This window comes from Sceloporus occidentalis, unplaced genomic scaffold (genome assembly GCF_023333645.1).
Source record: "Sceloporus occidentalis isolate IW3139 unplaced genomic scaffold, rSceOcc1.0.p SCAF_1, whole genome shotgun sequence".
Classification (NCBI taxonomy): Eukaryota; Metazoa; Chordata; class Lepidosauria; order Squamata; family Phrynosomatidae; genus Sceloporus; species Sceloporus occidentalis.
In genome coordinates this window covers 182,000,322-182,020,374 of record NW_028316981.1, presented here as the reverse complement: position 1 = coordinate 182,020,374, position 20,053 = coordinate 182,000,322, and the positions used below count along the sequence as shown (strand labels likewise).

Here is a 20,053-nt window from a genome sequence, read left to right as displayed (position 1 = left end):
TTCGGCTGATACGCCAGCTGCGTCCCTACCTAGACCGGGGGGACCTTGAAACAGTAGTACACGCACTGGTAACCTCTCGACTCGATTTCTGTAATGCACTCTACATGGGGCAACCCTTGTACCAAACTCGGAAGCTGCAGTTGGTTCAAAATATGGCTGCCAGGTTGGTCACTGGTAGCTCCAGGGCCAGCCACATAACACCTGTACTAGCAGATCTGCATTGGCTGCCAATTCGCTTCCGGGCACAATACAAGGTGTTGGTTGTTACCTATAAAGCCCTAAATGGCTTGGGCCCAGAGTACTTGGAGGACCGCCTCTCCCCATACAATCCGCCCCACACTCTCAGGTCTCGTGGGAAAAAACTTTTGAGTGTTCCCAAGACAAGATACGCAGTGACTGCACAAAGGGCTTTTTCTGTGGTGGCCCCGCAGTCTTGGAACGCTCTCTCTGAGGAGCTCCGCTTAGCCCCCTCCCTGGAGTCATTTAAGAAAAACCTTAAGACTCATTTATTTTGTCAAGCCTTCCCTCATATGTCCTGACTGTTTTGCTCCTGTATACTATTTATTGTATTTTTAGATTGTTTTATTATCTTGATTGGTTAATGATGGATTTTAATGATGTATAGTAGTATATGGTTTTTTATGAAGGACTTTCGCTGTTAATTTTGATTTTTAAACTGTGATTTGTATTGTATTATATTTGTAACCTGTATCGTATTGTATCTTATTCTGTTTGTAAACCGGAACGGCGGTATATAAATAAAATTTCAATCAATCAATCAATCAAGAATAATGTACACCCTCTTAAACTTCCATTCCCAACCATTACAATACTGTTCAAAAGCCTTGTTCACACAACTTAATGTATTTAAATATGTCCTTTCAAACCAAACAAATCCCCAAAGCACTTTGCAAAAAAGGCTAACATTACAAATAGAGGAGTACAAGCAGGCTCTCCAAGTCTTCCTGTCTTCCACTGCTCTGCACATTTCTTATAGACTCATGCCTGTGCTCTCCATAGTTGAGTCTAGCTATCTGGTGTTCAGTTTATCTCTCCTTCTTCTACTCTTAACCTTTACCAGCATTATTGTCTTTTACAATGAATTATACCTTCTCATGATGTGGCCAAAGGATGACAGCTTCAATTTAATCATCCTGGCCTCCAGGGGTATTTCTGTCCTGATTCACTCAAAGACCCATTTGTTTGTCTTTCTGGCTGTCCAAGGTATCCTCAGCACTCTTCTCCAACACCACATCCCAAATGAGTTGATTCTCTTTTTATTTGCTTTTTTCCCAGTCCAGCACTCACATCCATACATAGTGACGGGGAATACGATGGCTTGGACGATTCCAACTTTCCAACACATCTATTATTTTGTCAGTTGTACATCTTTACTCTTTAGGATAGTCTCTAGCTCTTTCATGGCTGCCCTTCCCATTCCTAGTCTTCTTATCGCTTGACTGCAGTCTCCATTCTGGCTGATGTTTGATCCCAGGTACAAGAAATCTTTGACTGTTTCAATTTTCTATTTCTCAATTTTCAAACTGGACATTAGGCTGCCCCATCTCTTTTAAGCATCTTGTAGGCACTTAAAACAACACTGTTCCACATGGCACTCAATGCTTGAAATTCCTGTTTTAACTGTTTCAAAACTGGATTCTAGGATTGATTATAGACTGCTTTTAAGGGGGTTTAAAATAATATTTTAATGCATTTTAAAATGTTTTTTATCTTTGTATTGTTTTAATTGGTTTTTATTTGTTCATAGCCTCAGGAGGGCTTGTGTGCTGGGAGAAAATACAGAAATACTTTTAAATAAATAAATAAATAAATAAATAAATAAATAAATAAATATTTGCCAGCTAAGGCAATACTCAATACATCTGAAGAGGTCTGCAGTCACAAAACCATTATGCCAAAGTCTTTAAACTGCCATAAAACTCTTTGGTGTTTTTGCTAGAACAGAGTAATAAGACCTTAACCATTGTCCCCTCTTCCACTAAAGAGCAAAGATCACAGTCCATTAAAAAGTGTTACTGAACTGAAATGATGGATGCTGTGCAAGTGAACCATAGTATCATTCAGTAAGGCTTTTTCTCAGTTTCTGCACTTTCCAAGGATACTGGTGGCACTTGAGAACTTTCTGGCATGACAGATCCAGTGGTGTTCTCCTGCCACTCTTAATGGCTCGCCATCATTCATCGCCAGAGAGTAACTAGAGTCCTCTCCTGAGTTATGGTAGTTAGGGGCAGCTTTTACACACAAGGTCCCAGGGAGAGGTGTGGGAACAAAACCCTATTTGCTTGACACTCTGTATGCACAGATTGCTTATTCATGGATTTGAACATCCATGGCTTGGAAATATTTTTAAAATACAAATTCCAAAAAGATACCCTTGATTTTGCCATTGTCTAGAAGGGACAGTGTTTTACTATGCCACTGTACTTAATGGGAATTCAGCATCTATAGATTTTAGTTTCCACTGAGAGTGTGTGTCCTGGAAACAAACCCCAGCAGATACAAGGGCCCATGCTTTTGTATTCCAACTCAAGAGGGACGTTGGGTCTTATTGTCACAGAGGAAGATAAAAAGATGGCAGGTTGCAGACGGGGAGCTGCTGCATCTTTCCCCTCACGCTCCGGGACTGGAATGTACAAATGCACTTGTGCCATGCTGTCTTGCCGTCCCTTGCAGTTGTCAGTCAAGTCTCCTGGCAAAGGGACACTCTGGGCCACCTGCCAGCGGTCCCCTTCCCCTCATGCTGTGCCAAGCCTCCAGAGCCAGGCCTTATCAGCTGCCCTGAGCAAGTGGAAGAGGCATTCCCCACATTCCCAGCTGCCTGATGTTGTGGGGCTGGTATCCAGCTTCCCCAGGTGGATTTCGTTGCTCTTGCAGATCCAAACTTGTGCATATTTATTAACATATCAATGAGCACAGTGGCATTTATTGCCTACTGAGTAAGCAGAGTGGCCAGTTTATATGAGGGTTGGAAAAGTATCCATGATGCGTTGCTGGAGAGGGAGGAATGACACTTGCTACAAAGGAAACAGCATATCCCATTTGGGGAGAAAATCTACATAAGCGCCCCACAACAAACTCCAAGTCCCAGAATTCCATAGCCTTGAGCCAGAAAGAGTTAAAGCGGTGCCAAACAGGGTTATCTCTCCAGGAGTGGCTGGCTAGCAAGAGCCAGAGGGGCAAAGGCAGACAGGAAGGAAGGCAGGCAAACAAGCATCATGTGAGCAGACAGGGCCCAAGCGCAGCCGATCTGCATTTGCATGCTTTGCTTCTTGCTCTTGTCCTTGTTCTTCTTCTTCTTCCTGGACCTTGGCTGGGCTGATCCTCCTCTGTTCCCCCACGTGCTCGCTCTGATCTCACTTCCTCTGGCGCCCAGAGCCCGGATCAAAGGCTAGCGAGGCAGGCTCCGCTGCAGCAGGATCCAACATGGCCAGCAGCAGCTTTCCCAAACCGGAGGAAAAGAGCCTCCAGGCCCTGCGCGACGTCGCCAACCGGCTCCGGATCCACTCCATCCGCGCCACCTGCGCCTCCAACTCCGGGTATAGATAGATGGGTCCCTTGCCCTCTCCTCTTTCCTTTCCTGCAGGACTGCAAAAAGAAGAGGGCATGCATCCCTCCCTGTGCCAACACACACGTGGGTCCTTTGGAGTAAACGGAGGGCGTGTGGCATGGAGGAACCTGGAGATCTCTGTAGTTGGGAGGGGTTGGAGGGAGGGCAGTGGTCTTTGGGGTCTGGAGTAGCACTGGAGCTGGGTTTGGGGGCATTTGATTCTGGATGGGCATGTCACACTCTCTCAGCCTCAGAGGGTGGCCATGGCAAACCCCCTTCTGAAGAAATTTGCCAACGAAAGCCCAATGATGGGTTTGCTTTAAGGTCGCCATGAGTCAGAACACCAACAAGTCATTTTTGATGTAGGATTTTCTTGGCATGTTTCTTCAGAGGGGGTTTGCCATGGCCATCCTCTGAGGCTGAGAGGGTGTGACTTGCCCAAGGTCACCCCAACAGGGAATCAGACCCTGGTCTCCAGAGTCTTCATCCGACACTCAGACCTCTACACCACAGAGACCAGAGGTGTAATCCCTTCCCAGGGTGTTCATTGGAAAGGCCCACTCTTCCTCCCATGATCCCTGGGCAGGCTGGGAGGCTGTGACCCAGGGTGGCCAGATGCCATCACTGCAAAGGAGGACAAGGCATCGCAAAATAGTGGACATTCAAGGGGGGGGGGGAAGTAGGATATTACAGAATAAAAGCTAAAAATACCACTATAAATATACATTGATGCTTAGTTTTTTTGTGGGTTTTTTGGGCTATGTGGCCACAATCTGGAAGAGTTTATTCCTGACGTTTCGCCAGCATCTGTGACTGGCATCTTCAGAAAATGTTGGCATGGAAAAGATAGGGTGTATGTATGTGTGTGATATATATCTATCTCCTGTGGGCCTTGCCATTCACCAACAGAACAATACGCAGATTAACATGGAAATCACCTCCTCCCAACCAACAGTATATATAGACTTCTGTAGAAGTCTATAGATGCCAGCCACAGATGCTGGTGGAACGTCAGGAAGAAACTCTTCTAGAGCATGACCACATAGCTCAACAAACCCACAAAAATTGATGGATGCCAGCCATGAAGGCCTTCAACTTTACATTGATGCTTCTTAGTCATACTCAAAATGAAGGGCATTGTGGAATTCCTCCTGGACAGAAAGGCTGAAATGTAAGACATGCCCAGGAAAAGAAGGACAGCTGATCACCCTGGTGTGACCCTTCCCTGACTTGGTCATTCAAAGTGTCAGGCACTTTGTGAAAGTGTTTAACAACCCCCAGCTATATGAGGGTCTTGTTTGCTGCTTTGCTATGAATTCAGGGATCTTTTTCCACCAAGCTTGATGCTGTAGGTTGAGGGTGGATGGATGCCTGTGTGTCTCCAACCTTCACTCTTTGGTCTCTCCCCTCTGAGTTACTCTCCCCTGTTACTGTTCTCATGGATTGCCCTTTGCTTGTTTGCCTTCTTTCTCTGTAGCCACCCCACATCATGCTGCAGTGCTGCAGAGATCATGTCCGTCCTCTTCTTTCACACCATGCGCTACAGGCCCCAGGAGCCAGGCCACCCCAGCAATGACCGCTTTGTGCTCTCCAAGGTGTGTATTCTGGTGCATTCTTTCTCTCTGTGAGGGAGGGGGGGCAGAGCCTGGAAACATGAATTGTTTTTGGACCAGCACAACCCAGCCAGCGTGTCCACTGGAGCAAATTTTGAATAAGTTTCAAATTCTTGAGACTGAGAGGAGGTCGTTTGGGACCTAAAAAACCAAGCACTGCAGAGAGTTTGGCTGGTTTTCTTATCCCATTTGGCCTAAAACACTCACACCTTAGGTAGTGGTCCTGGAAACTACAGATTTGATTATTCATGAATTTGATTAATATGTTCTCTCTATGAATATTTAGGTCTTCCAGCATGACTCTGGTCAACCTCTGCCAAAAGTCACACCGGAGGACATAGAGATTCCTAGAGACAACACATTTCTAAGCATTTGTAGGTCCTCCAGCACAATTCTGTGGTCAATGTCTAGCAGATGATGGCCATAGAGTTGCTCTGAAGGATTTAGAGATTGCTAGAGTGGTGTCTTCTCAGGTAAAAAGATTGTGTTTTTTATTTGCATTTACCCCTCTTTCACCAGTGTCCTGTGCCCTTAACCCCAGCAAAAGTGGAGGGCCTCCCATATGTAGACTGCGGTAGACAACTCTGGTGGGACTGGGGGCCACATGGATTGCTAAAAATGCCCCCCAAATGAAATTTGGAAATCCATTTTTGCTGTTAAAAAAAAATTTTTTTTATGTTAACCAATGTGTGACATTAGTGGATGGCACAGAAGGTGACCTTCTACTCCTCAAGGTGCCCAGAAGAGTTCATTCTCTCTTTTTGCCAGAAAAAAAGGGCGCAGTACAGGGTAGTGTGGAGGTTGCCAACGCTGTCTTGGGGAGGGGTTACATGTAGAATCCACCTCCTGAGCTAAACTCTCTTTGGCATTGATACCTGCTTTGTTTCTTGCAACAGGGCCATGCTGCACCTGTGCTGTATGCTGCATGGGCTGAAGCTGGTTATATCAAAGAGCCAGAACTTCTGAATTTGAGAAAAATAAACTGTGATTTGGAAGGCCACCCAACTCCAGTAAGTGCTTTTTGTAGAGCAGCGTTTCCTATTTGTGCCAAACAACTTGTTACCCTGCCGGTCATCTACAGGGTTGTGTTATGTTTCACTACTGTCTTGGAATGATCCTGGATGAAATGCACATAGAAAAGAAAATTACTGCTAGATGCTATGATTCGTGAATACATCGTTTGACTTAATGCTTGGTTGCAGTTTATAATAGGGGTATTAATCTTATTAACAATCTTGTTTTGTATATTTTGTATATTAGTTGAGTATATTTTTGATGGCAGTAAGTTATTTTTAAGATCACTGAGTAGCAGGAAAGTTGAATATAAATGCCATAGCAGTGCTGATAATTGCTTACTCATGGTGAGCAACTGACACATACAAATTATTGGTAGACTGCCAGGGTTGCCAGAACAGTCTTATTTTTCTTCTGCATTGTGGTGGTTCAGTGATAAAGAATCATAGTCAGTGGGTGAAATAGGCCTTGTTCTACTCTGCAAAATTACTTTGTTGACTAGCTAATGTTGCAATAATAGACCTTGAATATTGAACTACTGTAGTTACTTAGATAGGTACATCTCTGTGTTGCTCAGGTTGCATACCAAAATGTTCTCTTTGTGTTCATATGGAAAGAGATGTGAATTGAGTCTTAATCTGTAGAGGACAAACAACACATTTCTTTAAGTCTAATCTGTCTGTAATGGCTAATGTACGATGGTGTTCATTCTCTGTTCCAACTCACTCAGTTGCTCTTTCTCTCTCGGCTTAACAGAGGCTGCCTTTTGTGGATGTGGCCACTGGTTCACTGGGACAGGGCCTAGGAGCTGCCTGTGGAATGGCCTATACAGGAAAATACTTTGATAAAGCCAGGTGAGATGTTAATGACAAATCTGCGAACAGCAGATAATTCTCAGAGGGCGGGGTGGGGGGGCATGCAGGCCCTCAGCAGGACTTGGAGGGCCATTCCCCCAAATATATATGTTTTTAAACTTTAATTTTTTTTAAACTAAATATACCCCACACATACCTCGATGTTTTAAAGTTCCTGGTTCAATAAGGCTTTTCCTAGACCTAAAACAGCCTGTCAAAACTTGGGGGAAATGCCCCCTATCATCAAGAGATGGAGGGAAATTTTAATTTAAAAAAATTAAAAATGGGGTAACCCCTTGCAGGCCTCAAATGACCTGTGGGTCACATGAATCCCATGGGCCACACTTCTACAGATGCAAAGTACACAATGGAGCCTGTTGCTTTATGGGTAGTAAGCATTGCCCACTTCTTGTTTTGAACCTCACACAAAGTTCAGGAGTATTAAGGAAAGCCAAAAGATGGGTTGTGCGAGACATATTTTTTCCCTTTCCATTGCTTTACTGATGTGGTTTATTCTTTCTCAGTTACCGAGTGTATTGCTTGTTGGGTGATGGTGAATCCTCGGAGGGCTCTGTATGGGAAGCCCTGCAGTTTGGATCTCATTACCAACTGGACAATCTGGTGGCCATTTTTGATGTCAACCGGCTGGGGCAGAGTGAAGCAGCACCATTAAAGCATGACATTGATGTCTATCGCAAGCGTTGTGAAGCCTTTGGGTAAGTGTTGCCAGCAGCTTTTGTCCTTGTTCTAGCAAGGAGCCTACTGCTAATGGCAAACATCTCCTCTTCTGCTAGGTGGAACACCTATGTCGTAGATGGTCATGATGTTGAAGAACTGTGTCGGGCTCTGTGGCAAGCAAGTCAGCAGAAGGGGAAGCCTACAGCTATAGTGGCCAAAACATTCAAAGGGCGAGGAATCCCAGGTGAATATGGGTCTCTTGTCATGAGTGTGGGGAGTTGTAATGCAGTGTCATTCCAGTTGCTGGATGGTATTTACTAAATGTTCTTTGTTTCAGGTGTGGAAGATGCTGACAACTGGCATGGAAAGCCTATGCCAAAGGACAAAGTGGAGTCTATCATCAACTCTATTCAGAGCCAAATTGAGACTAATAAAGTCTTGCCTATCCAACCACCTGCACAAGATGTGCCAGAAGTCAATTGCATGAATATCAGGATGCCCTCTCCACCTGCCTTCAAAATTGGGGAAAAGGTATTACATCAGTGTTCTTCTTTCCACACTAGCAGTTGATCCAGATTCTCATCATTAGTCTCACATGTATCATTTTAACTTTGATTTGCAGCTTTGTCAGAGAATCTTTGTCATTGCTTGCATACAACACAGAGCTCCCCAAATCCCAGCTTTGATACTTATTTTTTTTAATAACAAGAAATAACTATTCTTGTTTATTCTACTTCTCATTGTAGAAAACATGGGTTTTGGGTGCTTTGGTTGGAAAGAGGAAGGATAACCATTCAATATTTTGCCTTCCATGCTCCATTCCCAGGGTTGTTTTTATAACCCTGATCCCTCCAGAGTTGCTGGAAAGCCATTTTCATTTTGGCCAGAAACAGGGGTGTGAATGGCTTGTTCTGGAAACCTCTAGGAACAGCTGTTCACTTTTAAAATCGATTTTAGGACCCTCTGTATTGTTCAGTACACAGCAGCAGACCTCTATTTCTTGGTGTTGGTGTTTTGACAATTAGTGTGAATCCCAAAATTATCCTGGGACCCAAAAAAATTGCTCAATCACATGAGGTCTCTTCCCAGCCATATCTTCATGATTCCCTTCTGATAACAAACCCCTCCCAATTTAAATTTGCAAATTAAGTATGTTTTATGCAAGTCAGGAAAAAATGTGCATAACAACAAATGTGTATATTGAATTCAAAAGAGAGAGAGTAACTGTTCTTACATCTTTTTTTCCTTCCATTCCACCCACCCAATAGCAATTTGATAAAGACTTGAGGTATTCTCACATGTAACTTGAACTGGATTATTTGGGAAGTTGTTTTAGTCCTTTTCTAGTTAAGAAAAATAAAGAATATTTCCAAGTTTAGCATGGGAAAAGTATAAAAAGGGAGGGAATTATGAAGAAGTACAATCTTCACCTTTTGAACTAAGAGTGTCCCTTTGGTTTGTGGCAAATTACAGGTGTCATATAGTGGATTGAAACTCACCTCCTTTCTCCCCCCCCCCCTTTTTTTTTCAGGTGGCCACCCGAAAAGCCTATGGTTTAGCACTGGCTAAGCTAGGAAATGCTAACTCCCATGTGATAGCCTTGGATGGTGACACTAAGAACTCTACTTTCACTGAGCTCTTCAAGCAGGCCCATCCTGAACGCTATATAGAGTGTTTTATTGCTGAGCAGAACATGGTGAGTCTCAAAATGTGAAATTGCTTTGTGGGTCTCTAGTGATTTTTTTTTAAAGAACACTTTCTCTTGTTCTTCAGGTCAGTGTAGCCCTAGGTTGTGCTGCTCGGAAACGCACCATTGCATTTGCCAGCACCTTTGCTGCCTTTTTTACCCGGGCATTTGACCATATCAGGATGGGTGCCATTTCCCAAGGAAATATAAAGCTTTGTGGCTCTCACTCTGGAGTTTCTATTGGTATGTATTGGCTGCAAGCTTGTGTTATATTGTTTATTGCAAAGTTGGCATTCAGTCCCTCAAGACTGTTTTTGCAGTCCTTGTAACTTTCAGAAAATCCTACCTTGCATCCCCCTATCCAGGTTTATGTATGCTGAGATTTTCTACTTCATTTCCTGTCCTATCCCCTTTCATGGTATCAAATGGCTCTCCTGCATGTACAGAAGTAGTCAGCTTGGGCTGATAGCCTGAGGGGCACTAGTCTAAACTACCTAGTTGAGCCACCATGTAGGGTAAATCTGCATGGAGCCGAAGCATATTTCTGGAAAATTGGCTTTGGATTCTTAAAATAAATCCTGTATTGTACAAGCTGCATAGCATCTTTACCTCCTTAATATTAAGAGGTAAAAGGATTGGTTTCCATGTTGGACTAGGACTCCAGGCTACCAGGGTTCAAATCCCCACTTAGCCATGGAAACCCACTGGGTGGCCTATGGCAAATCTCATTTTCTCAGGTACAGAGAAAGGCAATAGCAAAACTCCTCTGAAATATTGCCAAGAAAACCTGATGGGAGAGTTGTCATGAGTTGTAGTGGGTTTGAAGGCACATAAGAACAAATTAGAATGATAGATAGCATGGGAATGCTGACCAGTGATGTCAGTTCTCTTCTCAGGCCAGAATGAGATGGTATAATGATCTGTACTACTTCAAGGGCAAGCCATCTTTTAAAAATAGGGGGCCCACATTTCCTCAGGGATGCACTTGTTTTTGGACTCTCAAGTCCCATAGCCCTGGCCAAACACATCCACTTATGAAGGATGATGGGAAATATCCACCAACATCTGGAAAGTCACATGATTATCATCATGACTGTGGAAGGTATAGAATGCTTTATATTTATCAGTTATTAGCATTTGAAGAACTTTTCTACTTTGTACCAGTGTGGTATAGTGATTCAAGTGAGAGACCAGAGTTCAAATCTCTGCTCAGCCATGGAGATCCCTTAGCTGACCTTGGGCATATCACACACACTCAGCCTCAGAGGAAGGCTTTGGCAAACCACCTCTGAAAAAACTTGCCAAGAAAATCCTATGACAGGGTTGCCATAGGTTGGAATTGACTAACGTATGGCAACAATAATAAAATAACTGAGGAACACATCTGATGTTCTTGAGTGCCTAGCATAGCTTTTGAATTTATATGGCAGATGAGTTATATGGTTCTCTCTTCCTTGGTCTGCCTCACTAGGTGAGGATGGGCCCTCTCAGATGGCCTTAGAAGATATAGCTATGTTCAGAACCATTCCAGGATGCACTGTATTCTACCCAAGTGATGCTGTTTCCACTGAACATGCAGTCTGTTTGGCGGCCAATACCAAGGTATGTGGATCAATAATAATAATAATTATTATTATAATTATAATAATTATAATATTTATTTATATCCCACCTCTCTACAAAATGCAATCGAGGCGGCTTACAAGATTAAGACTGTTTCTCTGCCTTCCAAAAAAGATAAAGACACTACACATTTGAGAGCGGCTTCTCAATTTATCCTGTGTAGCTGCTAATGTGACATTTTTTATTTGTTTCTTGCTTTTCTATTTGAGTACCACTTTGTGATCAATAGCCTCATTAAAAATGCTTTAAGTCAGGGGTCGGCAACCCCTGGCCCGCGGGCCACATGCGGCCCGCCAAGGCCAGGGGACCGGCCCGCGGCCGGTGCTGCCGCCACGGCGGCAATCGGCGGCAGCACCAGGCCCTTGGGGGGGCGCCAGCCTCCTCCCTCTCGCGCGAGCCGCTGCTCGCGCGAGAAGCCAAAGGTGCTGCTCGCTCGCGCGAGCGGGTGGGGCCGCTGGCCTCTTCCTTCTCGCGCGAGCCGCTCGCTCGCGCGAGAGGCCAAAGGTCTCTCGCGCGAGCGGATGGGGCCTTTGGGGGGGCCGCTGGCCTCTTCCTTCTCGCGCGAGCAGTGGCTCGCGCCAGAAGCCAAAGGCGCCGCTCGCTCGCGCGAAAAGCCAAAGGCGCCGCTCTCTTTGGTCTCTCGCGCGAGCGGGTGGGGCCTTTGGGGGGGCGCCGGCCTCCTCCCTGTCGCGCAAGCGGCCGCTCGCGCGAGAGGCCGAAGGTCTCTCACACGAGCGGGCGGGGCCTTTGGGGAGCCGCTGGCCTCCTCCTTCCTGGACCTCTGCCTCCAGCAGGTGAGGGAAGTGAGGATAGGAAGGAAGGAAGGAAGGAGAGAGAGTGGAAGGGAGAGAAAGAAAGGGAGAAAGATAGGGAAAGAAGAAGAGATGGAAGGAAGGAGAGTGGAAAGGAGGGAAGGAAAGAAAGAGGTGTGGAGGGAGAGATGGGGAGAAGGGAGAATGAGAAAGGAAGGGTGGGAGGAAAAGGAAGAGAGAGACGGATGGAAGGAAAGAAAGGAAGGAAGAGAGGTGGAGGGAGGGAGAGAAAGGGAAAGGGGAGAATGAGAAAGGGAGGGGGAAGGAAAAGGAAGAGAGAGATGGGTGGAAAGAAGGAAAGAGATGAAAAGAAGGAGACAGAGTGGAAGGGAAAGAAAGAAAGAAAGAAAGAAAGAAAGAAAGAAAGAAAGAGCTGTGTGGAGGTAGAGATGAAGAGAAGAGAGCCAGGAAGAAAGAAGAAAGGAAGGGGGAAATGAAGGCGAGAAGGATTGAAAGATGTGTGGAGGGAGAGATGGGGAAGGGAGGGAGGAAGACAGACATGAGGGAAAGGGGGATGTGAAGGGAGACATAGGGAAGGAAGGAAGGAGAAAGAGAAGGGGAGATGGGAAGGAAGAAGGGATGGACCTCTGCCTCCAGCAGGAAGGGAAAGAAGGAAGGAAGGAAAGAGGTGTGGAGAGAGAGATGGGGGGAAGGGAAGGGAGCTAGGAAGACAGGAGGGAGGGAAGGAAGAAGGAAAGAGGAAGAGAAAGGGAGAGGGAAATAAAGGAAGAGGTGGAATGGAGGGAAGGAAGAAAGGAAATAAAGGAAGAAAGATGAATGGAAGGAAAGAAAGAAAGAGTAAAAGGGAGAGTGAGAGAGGGGGAATAAAGGAAATGGAGGAAGAAAGGCATGGAAGGGTAGTAAGAAGGTGAAAGGGAAATAGAAAGGGAAGAATAAGGAAAAGGGAGGAAGAGAGAGACGGATGGAAGGAAAAAGAGTGGGAGTGAGGGAAGGAAGTGGGAGAATGAGAAAAGGAGATGGAAGAAGGAAAAGGGAGGAAGAAAAGAGAATGAATGTGAGATGGGGGGTGGCAGGTCTGGCAAAGAGGGCCAGGCCTCTAGTGCTGGTGCCCGCCGTTGGCTTTTTTGCGGGCCCCTGACAGGGCCTGGGGCCCGTCAGGGGCCCGGAAAGAGGGCGAGGCCTCCAGCACTGGCCCCGCCCCTGGAGGGTGGAAGCTCCACCCCCAGTGTGTGGCACCGCCCCCGGAGGGTGGAAGCTCCACCCCCCCCGGCTTCGGCCCCCCAGTTGTCTGAGGGACAGAAACCCGGCCCCCGGCTCAAAAAGGTTGCCTACCCCTGCTTTAAGTGAACGCTACTTGAAGCATATTATTCTACTGTGCCTTCTAGGTAACCTCCTATTTCCAAATAATTCTGGTGTTTACAGAGCCCTTTGAACTTAATGTGTGACCTCCTGTGCTGTAGAATGTGCGGTACCATGGGAAATTGTGCTATTTTTGGTGCTCTGCTGTCTCTTTTCCTTTGAACTGTGTATTTTTGCTCCTCAGGGGATATGTTTCATTCGAACCAGCCGTCCAGAGACTCCCATTCTATACTCCCAGGAAGAAAAATTTGAGATTGGCCATGCCAAGGTAAAGGGCTATAGCCTCTTCCATACAAGAAACAGTTGAGCATTAGAACTTGAAGAAATAGGTTTCTCCAGCTTTGCTCTGGAATTGGAATTAGAGATGCATAACATATAAAGAATAGATCCTTGGTGTGAAATATTCTGGTCCATAGAGATGGTGGAAGAAGCTTTGACTTTTGATTTTTGAAATGCAGTGACCCAAAACATACATGAAAAAGTGTGGCATCACTGGGCTAAGCTGGGCTAATGTGTTCATTATTCTGAACACACCCTTACTTAGAGCATGGGCCCAACAAAATCTTACTTGTCAGATGCTAGGCACTGACAGATATCTAGGGCCAGTGTTGTTGACTCTTATGAACAGTATAAATGATTTTACTTTATAGCCAAGTCTACTAGACAGTCTTGTTGGCCAGTCCTCCAAATTCAGGCCAAAAAGAGTACACAGGAGTGAGTATTCTTGACATATGTGTCTACCACTAGATGGCAGAGGACTGACATTACTTGGACACATAACCATGAAATTACTTAAGAGAGGCCAAAGGCATTCCACAGGCATTAGATCTTTTCAGCTAAGCATGGAGTCAGGTTTCTGATGTTTCCAGCTGTAGAGATAAGGCATAGGATCTTGTGTCTGGAGAAGAATCTTAGGTTGCCTTCAAGCAGACTCTGAAATAGGGTGTGACCTAAATGGGGCTTTTGTACAGTGCTTTGGACAGCATAAAGAATATTTTGCTTGAGCCAAATAAATCCTAAATAAATATATTTGTTTTCTCAAATGCTGCCCTGGTCTTCAGCATAAAATCCTGCTAAGCAGCAAAAAATATAAGGCATTCATAACATTTTGCTTTTGCAGTAGGTAAAGTTGGGAAAGAACATGGATTTATGTGCACCTGTGATTCTTTGTTTATATTGAACAGGAAGCCCTGGAACTGAGCATATAAATTGGATGACACCCAGTACATGAATTTAAAAAGTAGTTTAGTTTTCACTTAAAGCTTATCTCCCGAGGACAACTTTGAGTCTGATCTTGAATCCAAAGATGGGATTTTGCTTTATATTATGAAATAGCCATATCCTAAATGGGCTGTTTGTCTCATTTTAAGTTGTTCCTGTGGTATGTTGGTGGAACTACAAATGTATTCTGCCTTATATGTCTTTTAAAGGTTGTGCGTAAGAATGATGCTGACAGGGTGACAGTTATTGGAGCAGGTGTTACACTCCATGAGGCCCTTGCAGCTGCTGATGAGCTGGCCAAACAAGGTAATGGATTGCTGGAATTTTGTAGCCTGCAAGCATAACTAGATATCAGGGTATTGATTTGACCCTGTCTCCTGCCCATGCAGCTCCTTGCTCCATCCTTCCTTAGTCCATTTCTTTTTCTTAGACATTTATATCCGGGTGATTGACCCCTTTACCATCAAGCCCTTGGATGCTGACACCATCATCTCCAATGCCAGAGCCACTGGGGGCCGTATCATTACTGTTGAGGATCACTACAAAGAGGGTAAGTAGGGAACTCAGTGTGTTTTTTTTCAGAAGGGAGTGGGGAAAGCTGATTGGTTTTGTGACCATGGACCAGGATGCTTATGAAGAGTACCAGTCCCTATAAATTATGTACTATCTTGCTTTTTTGTCCAGAAGGATTTTGTTTCCACAGCTACTAATTGTAGAGGCTACACATACGCTTGTGGAATTTGTTGTCATATTCTGTCAAGAACCCAGCAGTTACAAAAACACAGTTGATAATATAGAAAGGTTGTGCTTTATTAATGTAAAGTAGAAAAGTATGTGTTCTGACCTGTCAACTAAATTAATTTGTAAACTGCAGGTTTAATCTAACTCATGAATGGTTGCCAGTTGGCTTCCTACTCCCATGAGCCAATGAAAAAGCCTTGTAGTCCCTCAACCTATGTGCCCACTTTTGTCCCTACTTATCTGAGGCCACATAGGAGTTTATCTTGAGTTAATAATTGATGTCTTTGTTGGCGGTTTTCTCCCAGAAAAGGTGTTAGTGATATTCCTATACTTATAGTCAGTTTGTGAGGGAGAATGCTGCCAAAGAAGTTTTATTTTGCAGTCAAAAGAAAGAAATGAATTCTTGGGAATATCCAGGAAAGAGGTTTGAAGTACTATGGCTCTTGGAAGACATCTGTGGACTGCTCCATCAGTTACTGTTTTTAAACTTCAATTAAAAATGTCTTTGTTTTCTAAACCTTTTGGCATTTCATTTTAATTATGCTTTTAAATTTTGTATATTCAGATCATATGTATTTGGATGTCTTGTTTTTGGAACTGTTTTGCATAGGCTTTTATGCTGGTATTTCCCATATTTCCTTTTAAAAAAAAAAAAAGAGGGAGGGCAGGCTGTCTGTTTTATTGTCTTGTATTTGTATAACACTGTCTATACTCATGGGGCTATATAAATAATTAAGCATGCTTTGGAAAAGTTTCCTAGCTGAAATGATTTTTTTCTTTCTGTCTCCAGGAGGTATTGGGGATGCTGTGGCATCAGCTGTCTCCGAAGAACCTGGTATCTTAGTCCACAGCCTGGCTGTGTCAGGAGTACCACGGAGTGGAAAACCATCTGAGCTCCTGGATCTGTTTGGGATTAGTGCAAAGCACATTGTAGCAGCTGTGAAGAGCACCTTTGCCAATTGATACTGTTGTCTAGTTTGGGGTAAATGAGCTCACAAACGTATGATAACTGGATTCTGAGGAGAAAGTGGTAGTTGCTTGGTTTACTGGTAACAAAACACCCAACAAACTGCTTTGTGACTAAGAAATCATCTGACTTCCCATGTTTAATTTTGATAACCATGCTGCTGTTAACATTCCCCTGTGGGCTTTGACCTTCTTCTGAATGCAAATGTAGCTTTAAAAACAGTCTGAGTTACATTCCAAAACCCTTTCTCCAGTTACTACACCATTCTTAATCTACTTATGTATTAACTGGTCCTGAAAGCCTCCCCACAAATATATGTGGACCAGATAGTGCTTGTCTTACCTGATCCTGGTTGTCACCTACTGTTGGGCCTGCTCCTACCCTACTTGGTTTTCCTCTCTCAGGCTTGTCATTCCAAGGCCATGTTGGGTAGACCTTTCCCTGGGCTGTTTCCTAGCAGGAGGTATGGACACATTATTAGTACTTGGTGCAGAGTGCAATTGGGTCCCACAAAAACGTTCTTGTTTCTTTGTAATATCAACAGTGTTGTCATAGAACTGAATGTGACCAAGATAATTTTTCCTATTTAACGTGTACTGTATTGCTGTTAACAATATGCAGCCAGCAGATCAATAAATAACTTCGCAGTAGTCTTTGTGAGTGATTTCATTAATAAGAGAAACAGCAGGAAATGGTTCATGGACACAAATATGTAATATAGTGCATTATTTGAAAGTGGAACAAGATAGCACACAGAGGTAGGGCTCTGTATTAGGTTTCTCCCTGTCCCCTCATAATATGGAAGAATTATTATCCAGATCTAGACAGCATTGTGTTTTATTCCTCCCATTGTCTGTTTTTGACAGGGAAACATAATGCTATGGTAAGGTTTTTTTTCCCAGGGAAAGATGGTCCTTGCACGAATCTGTTCTGTGTTCTGGTAGCATCTACTTTTCCTGAATTCCTGTATTTTGCAGGAGGCAGTTACCACTAGAGGTTGACTCTAGCTATTAACCAGAAGAATTTTGACATTCAAATAAAGGGTATGGTGATTGTATATCTCATAGATCTGACTCTCCTATGAGACAGAATGGGGAAGCAGCCACTTCGAGCAATGGAGTACAAGAGGCAATGAATTGTGCTTGCAAGGAGTGGTCCACCACTTCTGCTCCGGAAAGGCTCACTAGCTGCCCTCCAGTTGTGGAAAGTGCTGCAGCCAGAAGGTCTCTAGAGCAGAGAATCGGTGGGCTCTGGAGAACCATACCAGTTGTTTTTCTGTTGAGGTGATAGCATTGCAGAGAAACAACCAAAGCCTGCCATGCCCTCAGATGCTTAGTTGTGAAGGATCTTTTCTGCACTTAAAGTGGAGTAGCTGCCACACTGTAGGTATCTGTGTGACACTGTTCTCCCATGTTTGGCTTTGAGGAAGGGCCCCCTCAGAAGAAGCCATATGGCTGGAGAAGGTTGATAGCAGCTTCATTTATATACTGCTTCATACCATCTAGCCTATCATATGCTGCTCCCATCTGTCTTCCTCTCTCCCCCCCCCCCCCCATTTTAGCAATTCAGTCTTTCTTTAAAGAAGGAAACCATGACAGTATCTAGAAGCTGAGGAGCTGGTATGAAAAGTCTCTGATCATGCTGGGAGCTGACAGAAAATATTCTGGGATAAAACATGCATAGATTTCAAAAATTAAATCAGAATCAAAAGGAACAAAATTTGGGACTTTCTGGTCTTTTGAATCAATCTGGATGCACCCTTAGATTTTTGTCTACAATTTTATTTTCCTTGCACTGAAAGTGAAAGAGCCAGCATTGAACCAGAACTCTGGAGACCAGAGTTCGAATCTCCACTTGACCAAGTAAACCCACTGGGTCACTATATATGTCAAAATTACTTGAAGGCACACAACAACATCATGCTGAATATATATATTCACATTCTCAGCCTCCCATGAAAATGAAATTTAAGTCCCCAAACTGAACATTGAACCTCCTTTCATTCCAGCCTGCCCCCTATTCTGCTGCCAAATTTCAGATCTGAAACCTTAGGGAAGAAGCCTTTCTTGCTTCTACTTTGCATGCAGGTTGATTTTTATTAAGAATCCTAAAAGACTAAAAACAATGAGGCATAAGCACTACAAAGTTATTTCATCTGCTGCATTACAATATTGCCTATGTGACTTTGTATCCTTTTATGTAACTGCTTCATGCAAGTGAAAGTTGGGCTGTGGCCTGCAGTCACTTACACTAAATATGCTAGCCTTAAAGATCCCATAGGGTATTTCTGTTTACTGCAATATGGGCATAACTTTTATGAAATTGCAAGCAGAGGACTTCAATTTGCCTAGGCTGCAAATCTCTTGACAGGCTTTGTGGTGGAGTTGGTGATGGTTTGAGTGTCACACTATGGTCTCAAACACACTGCAGAAATAATCCAGTTTGAGACCGCTTTAACTGCCCTGGGAACTGTAGCTTTGTTAGACATTTAGCCAACTCTGTCAGAGAGCTCTGGTGCCACAATAAACTCCAGTTCCTAGGATTCTCCAGCACTGAGCCAGGGCTGTTAAAGTGGTCTCAAACTGGATTATTTCTGCAGTGTGCTTTGGACCTATGACTCTGGAGACCAGGGTTTGATTTCCAGCTCAGCCATGAAACTCACTGGGTTTGAAGTTGGAAACCATTCACTGGATGACCCTGGTCAAGAAGTCACACACTCTGAGCCTCAAGGGAAAGCAATGGCCAACCTCCTCTGAACAAATCTTGCCAAGAAAACCTCACGATACGTTTGCCTCCTAAATCTAACAACCTGAAGGCATAGGAGGAGCAGGAAGGCAAGGTTTGTTCAGAGAGGGGTTGCCTTTGCCTTCTTCTGAGGCTGAGAGAGTGCGACTTGCCCAAGGTGGGTTTCCATGGCTGAGAAAAGAGGATTCAAACCCTGGTCTCCAGAGTCTTGTGCATCTATTTGCTTTTATTTGGGCTGAAAAAGCAGACATTTTGTGTACAAAACTTTGCCTACATTATAAGCAGCAGCTGCTGCCTCCAAAATGCCACACTGAATGAACTTGTGCGAACAGTAAATCTAAAAGGAAAGGAGAAAGGAGATAAGCCTGCCTTATGGGAGATGGGATTGTTGATTATTGTGAATTTCTATGATAGTTTATTGTTATATTTTGTGTTGTAATCCGCCTTGATTCCCACAGGAAAAGGCAGAATAAATAAATAAATAAATAAATAAATAAATAAATAAATAATTCCCATTGAGGTTTATGAATTATATAAAGGTAACTCCTCCAAAGGCACCATTTATTTTAACGGGGCTGTTTTTCCCCCTCCTGAGAATATATTTTTTATTATTTAATGTTTTCATTAATATTAATTATATCAATATTAATATTTCATATATTTAATATTTATATTTAATTTTAATATTTATTATTATTATAATTAAATATATTTTAATTATATTAAATAATATTTATTTAATTATATATATTAACAAATTTATTATTTATATTAAATATATTTATATTTAATATTAACAATACATTTATTGATATATAATGAAATAAAAATTATTAATAAATTAATTTATTAATTTATTATTATTAATACATAAAGCTTAATAATAATAATAAATATTAAATATAAATATCTATATTTAATATTTATTATTATTATTATTATTTATTTTATTATTGATTTTGTTATTTATTTGTATTATTAAGCTTTGTTTATAAAGCACTGTAGGTTCACACCTTCTCCTCTGAGGAGAATACCAGCTAATACACATTGCTCAGTCCCTCACCTCACAGTGTTTTTGGGGGGGCGGGAACACTAGGCGATTTCTACACCCGTCGCAGTTATTAGTCAAAGTTGCCTTCTCATTGGCTTACATCTACGCCAATCAACTTGTGCCCCGCCCCCTCTCCTCGATGACCGTTAGAAGTCACTA

The 20,053-nt window shown here is 43.3% G+C and overlaps 2 protein-coding genes across 2 annotated transcripts in view; one reads left to right on the top strand and one right to left on the bottom strand.

The window, feature by feature from the left end:
* The window catches only part of TEX28 (testis expressed 28), a 34,099-nt gene that overhangs the window by 7,683 nt on the left and 6,363 nt on the right, over window positions 1–20,053 (bottom strand). Inside the window, exons 2-3 of the mRNA XM_089534556.1 lie at window positions 19,907–19,989; window positions 16,441–16,551 (exon numbers count right to left, since the gene is read on the bottom strand). Of these exons, the coding sequence (XP_089390682.1) occupies window positions 16,441–16,551; window positions 19,907–19,989 (194 nt within the window). The remainder of the gene's footprint in view (window positions 1–16,440; window positions 16,552–19,906; window positions 19,990–20,053) is intronic.
* LOC149322964 (transketolase-like protein 2) lies at window positions 3,302–16,748 on the top strand. Its single transcript, XM_089485478.1, has 14 exons — window positions 3,302–3,557; window positions 5,046–5,163; window positions 6,078–6,191; window positions 6,952–7,049; window positions 7,574–7,765; window positions 7,844–7,971; window positions 8,065–8,258; window positions 9,259–9,423; window positions 9,501–9,657; window positions 10,886–11,016; window positions 13,354–13,437; window positions 14,600–14,696; window positions 14,821–14,940; window positions 15,922–16,748. The coding sequence occupies exons 1-14, from the start codon at window positions 3,445–3,447 to the stop codon at window positions 16,092–16,094; spliced, it is 1,884 nt and encodes a 627-aa protein (XP_089341604.1). The 5' UTR covers window positions 3,302–3,444; the 3' UTR covers window positions 16,095–16,748.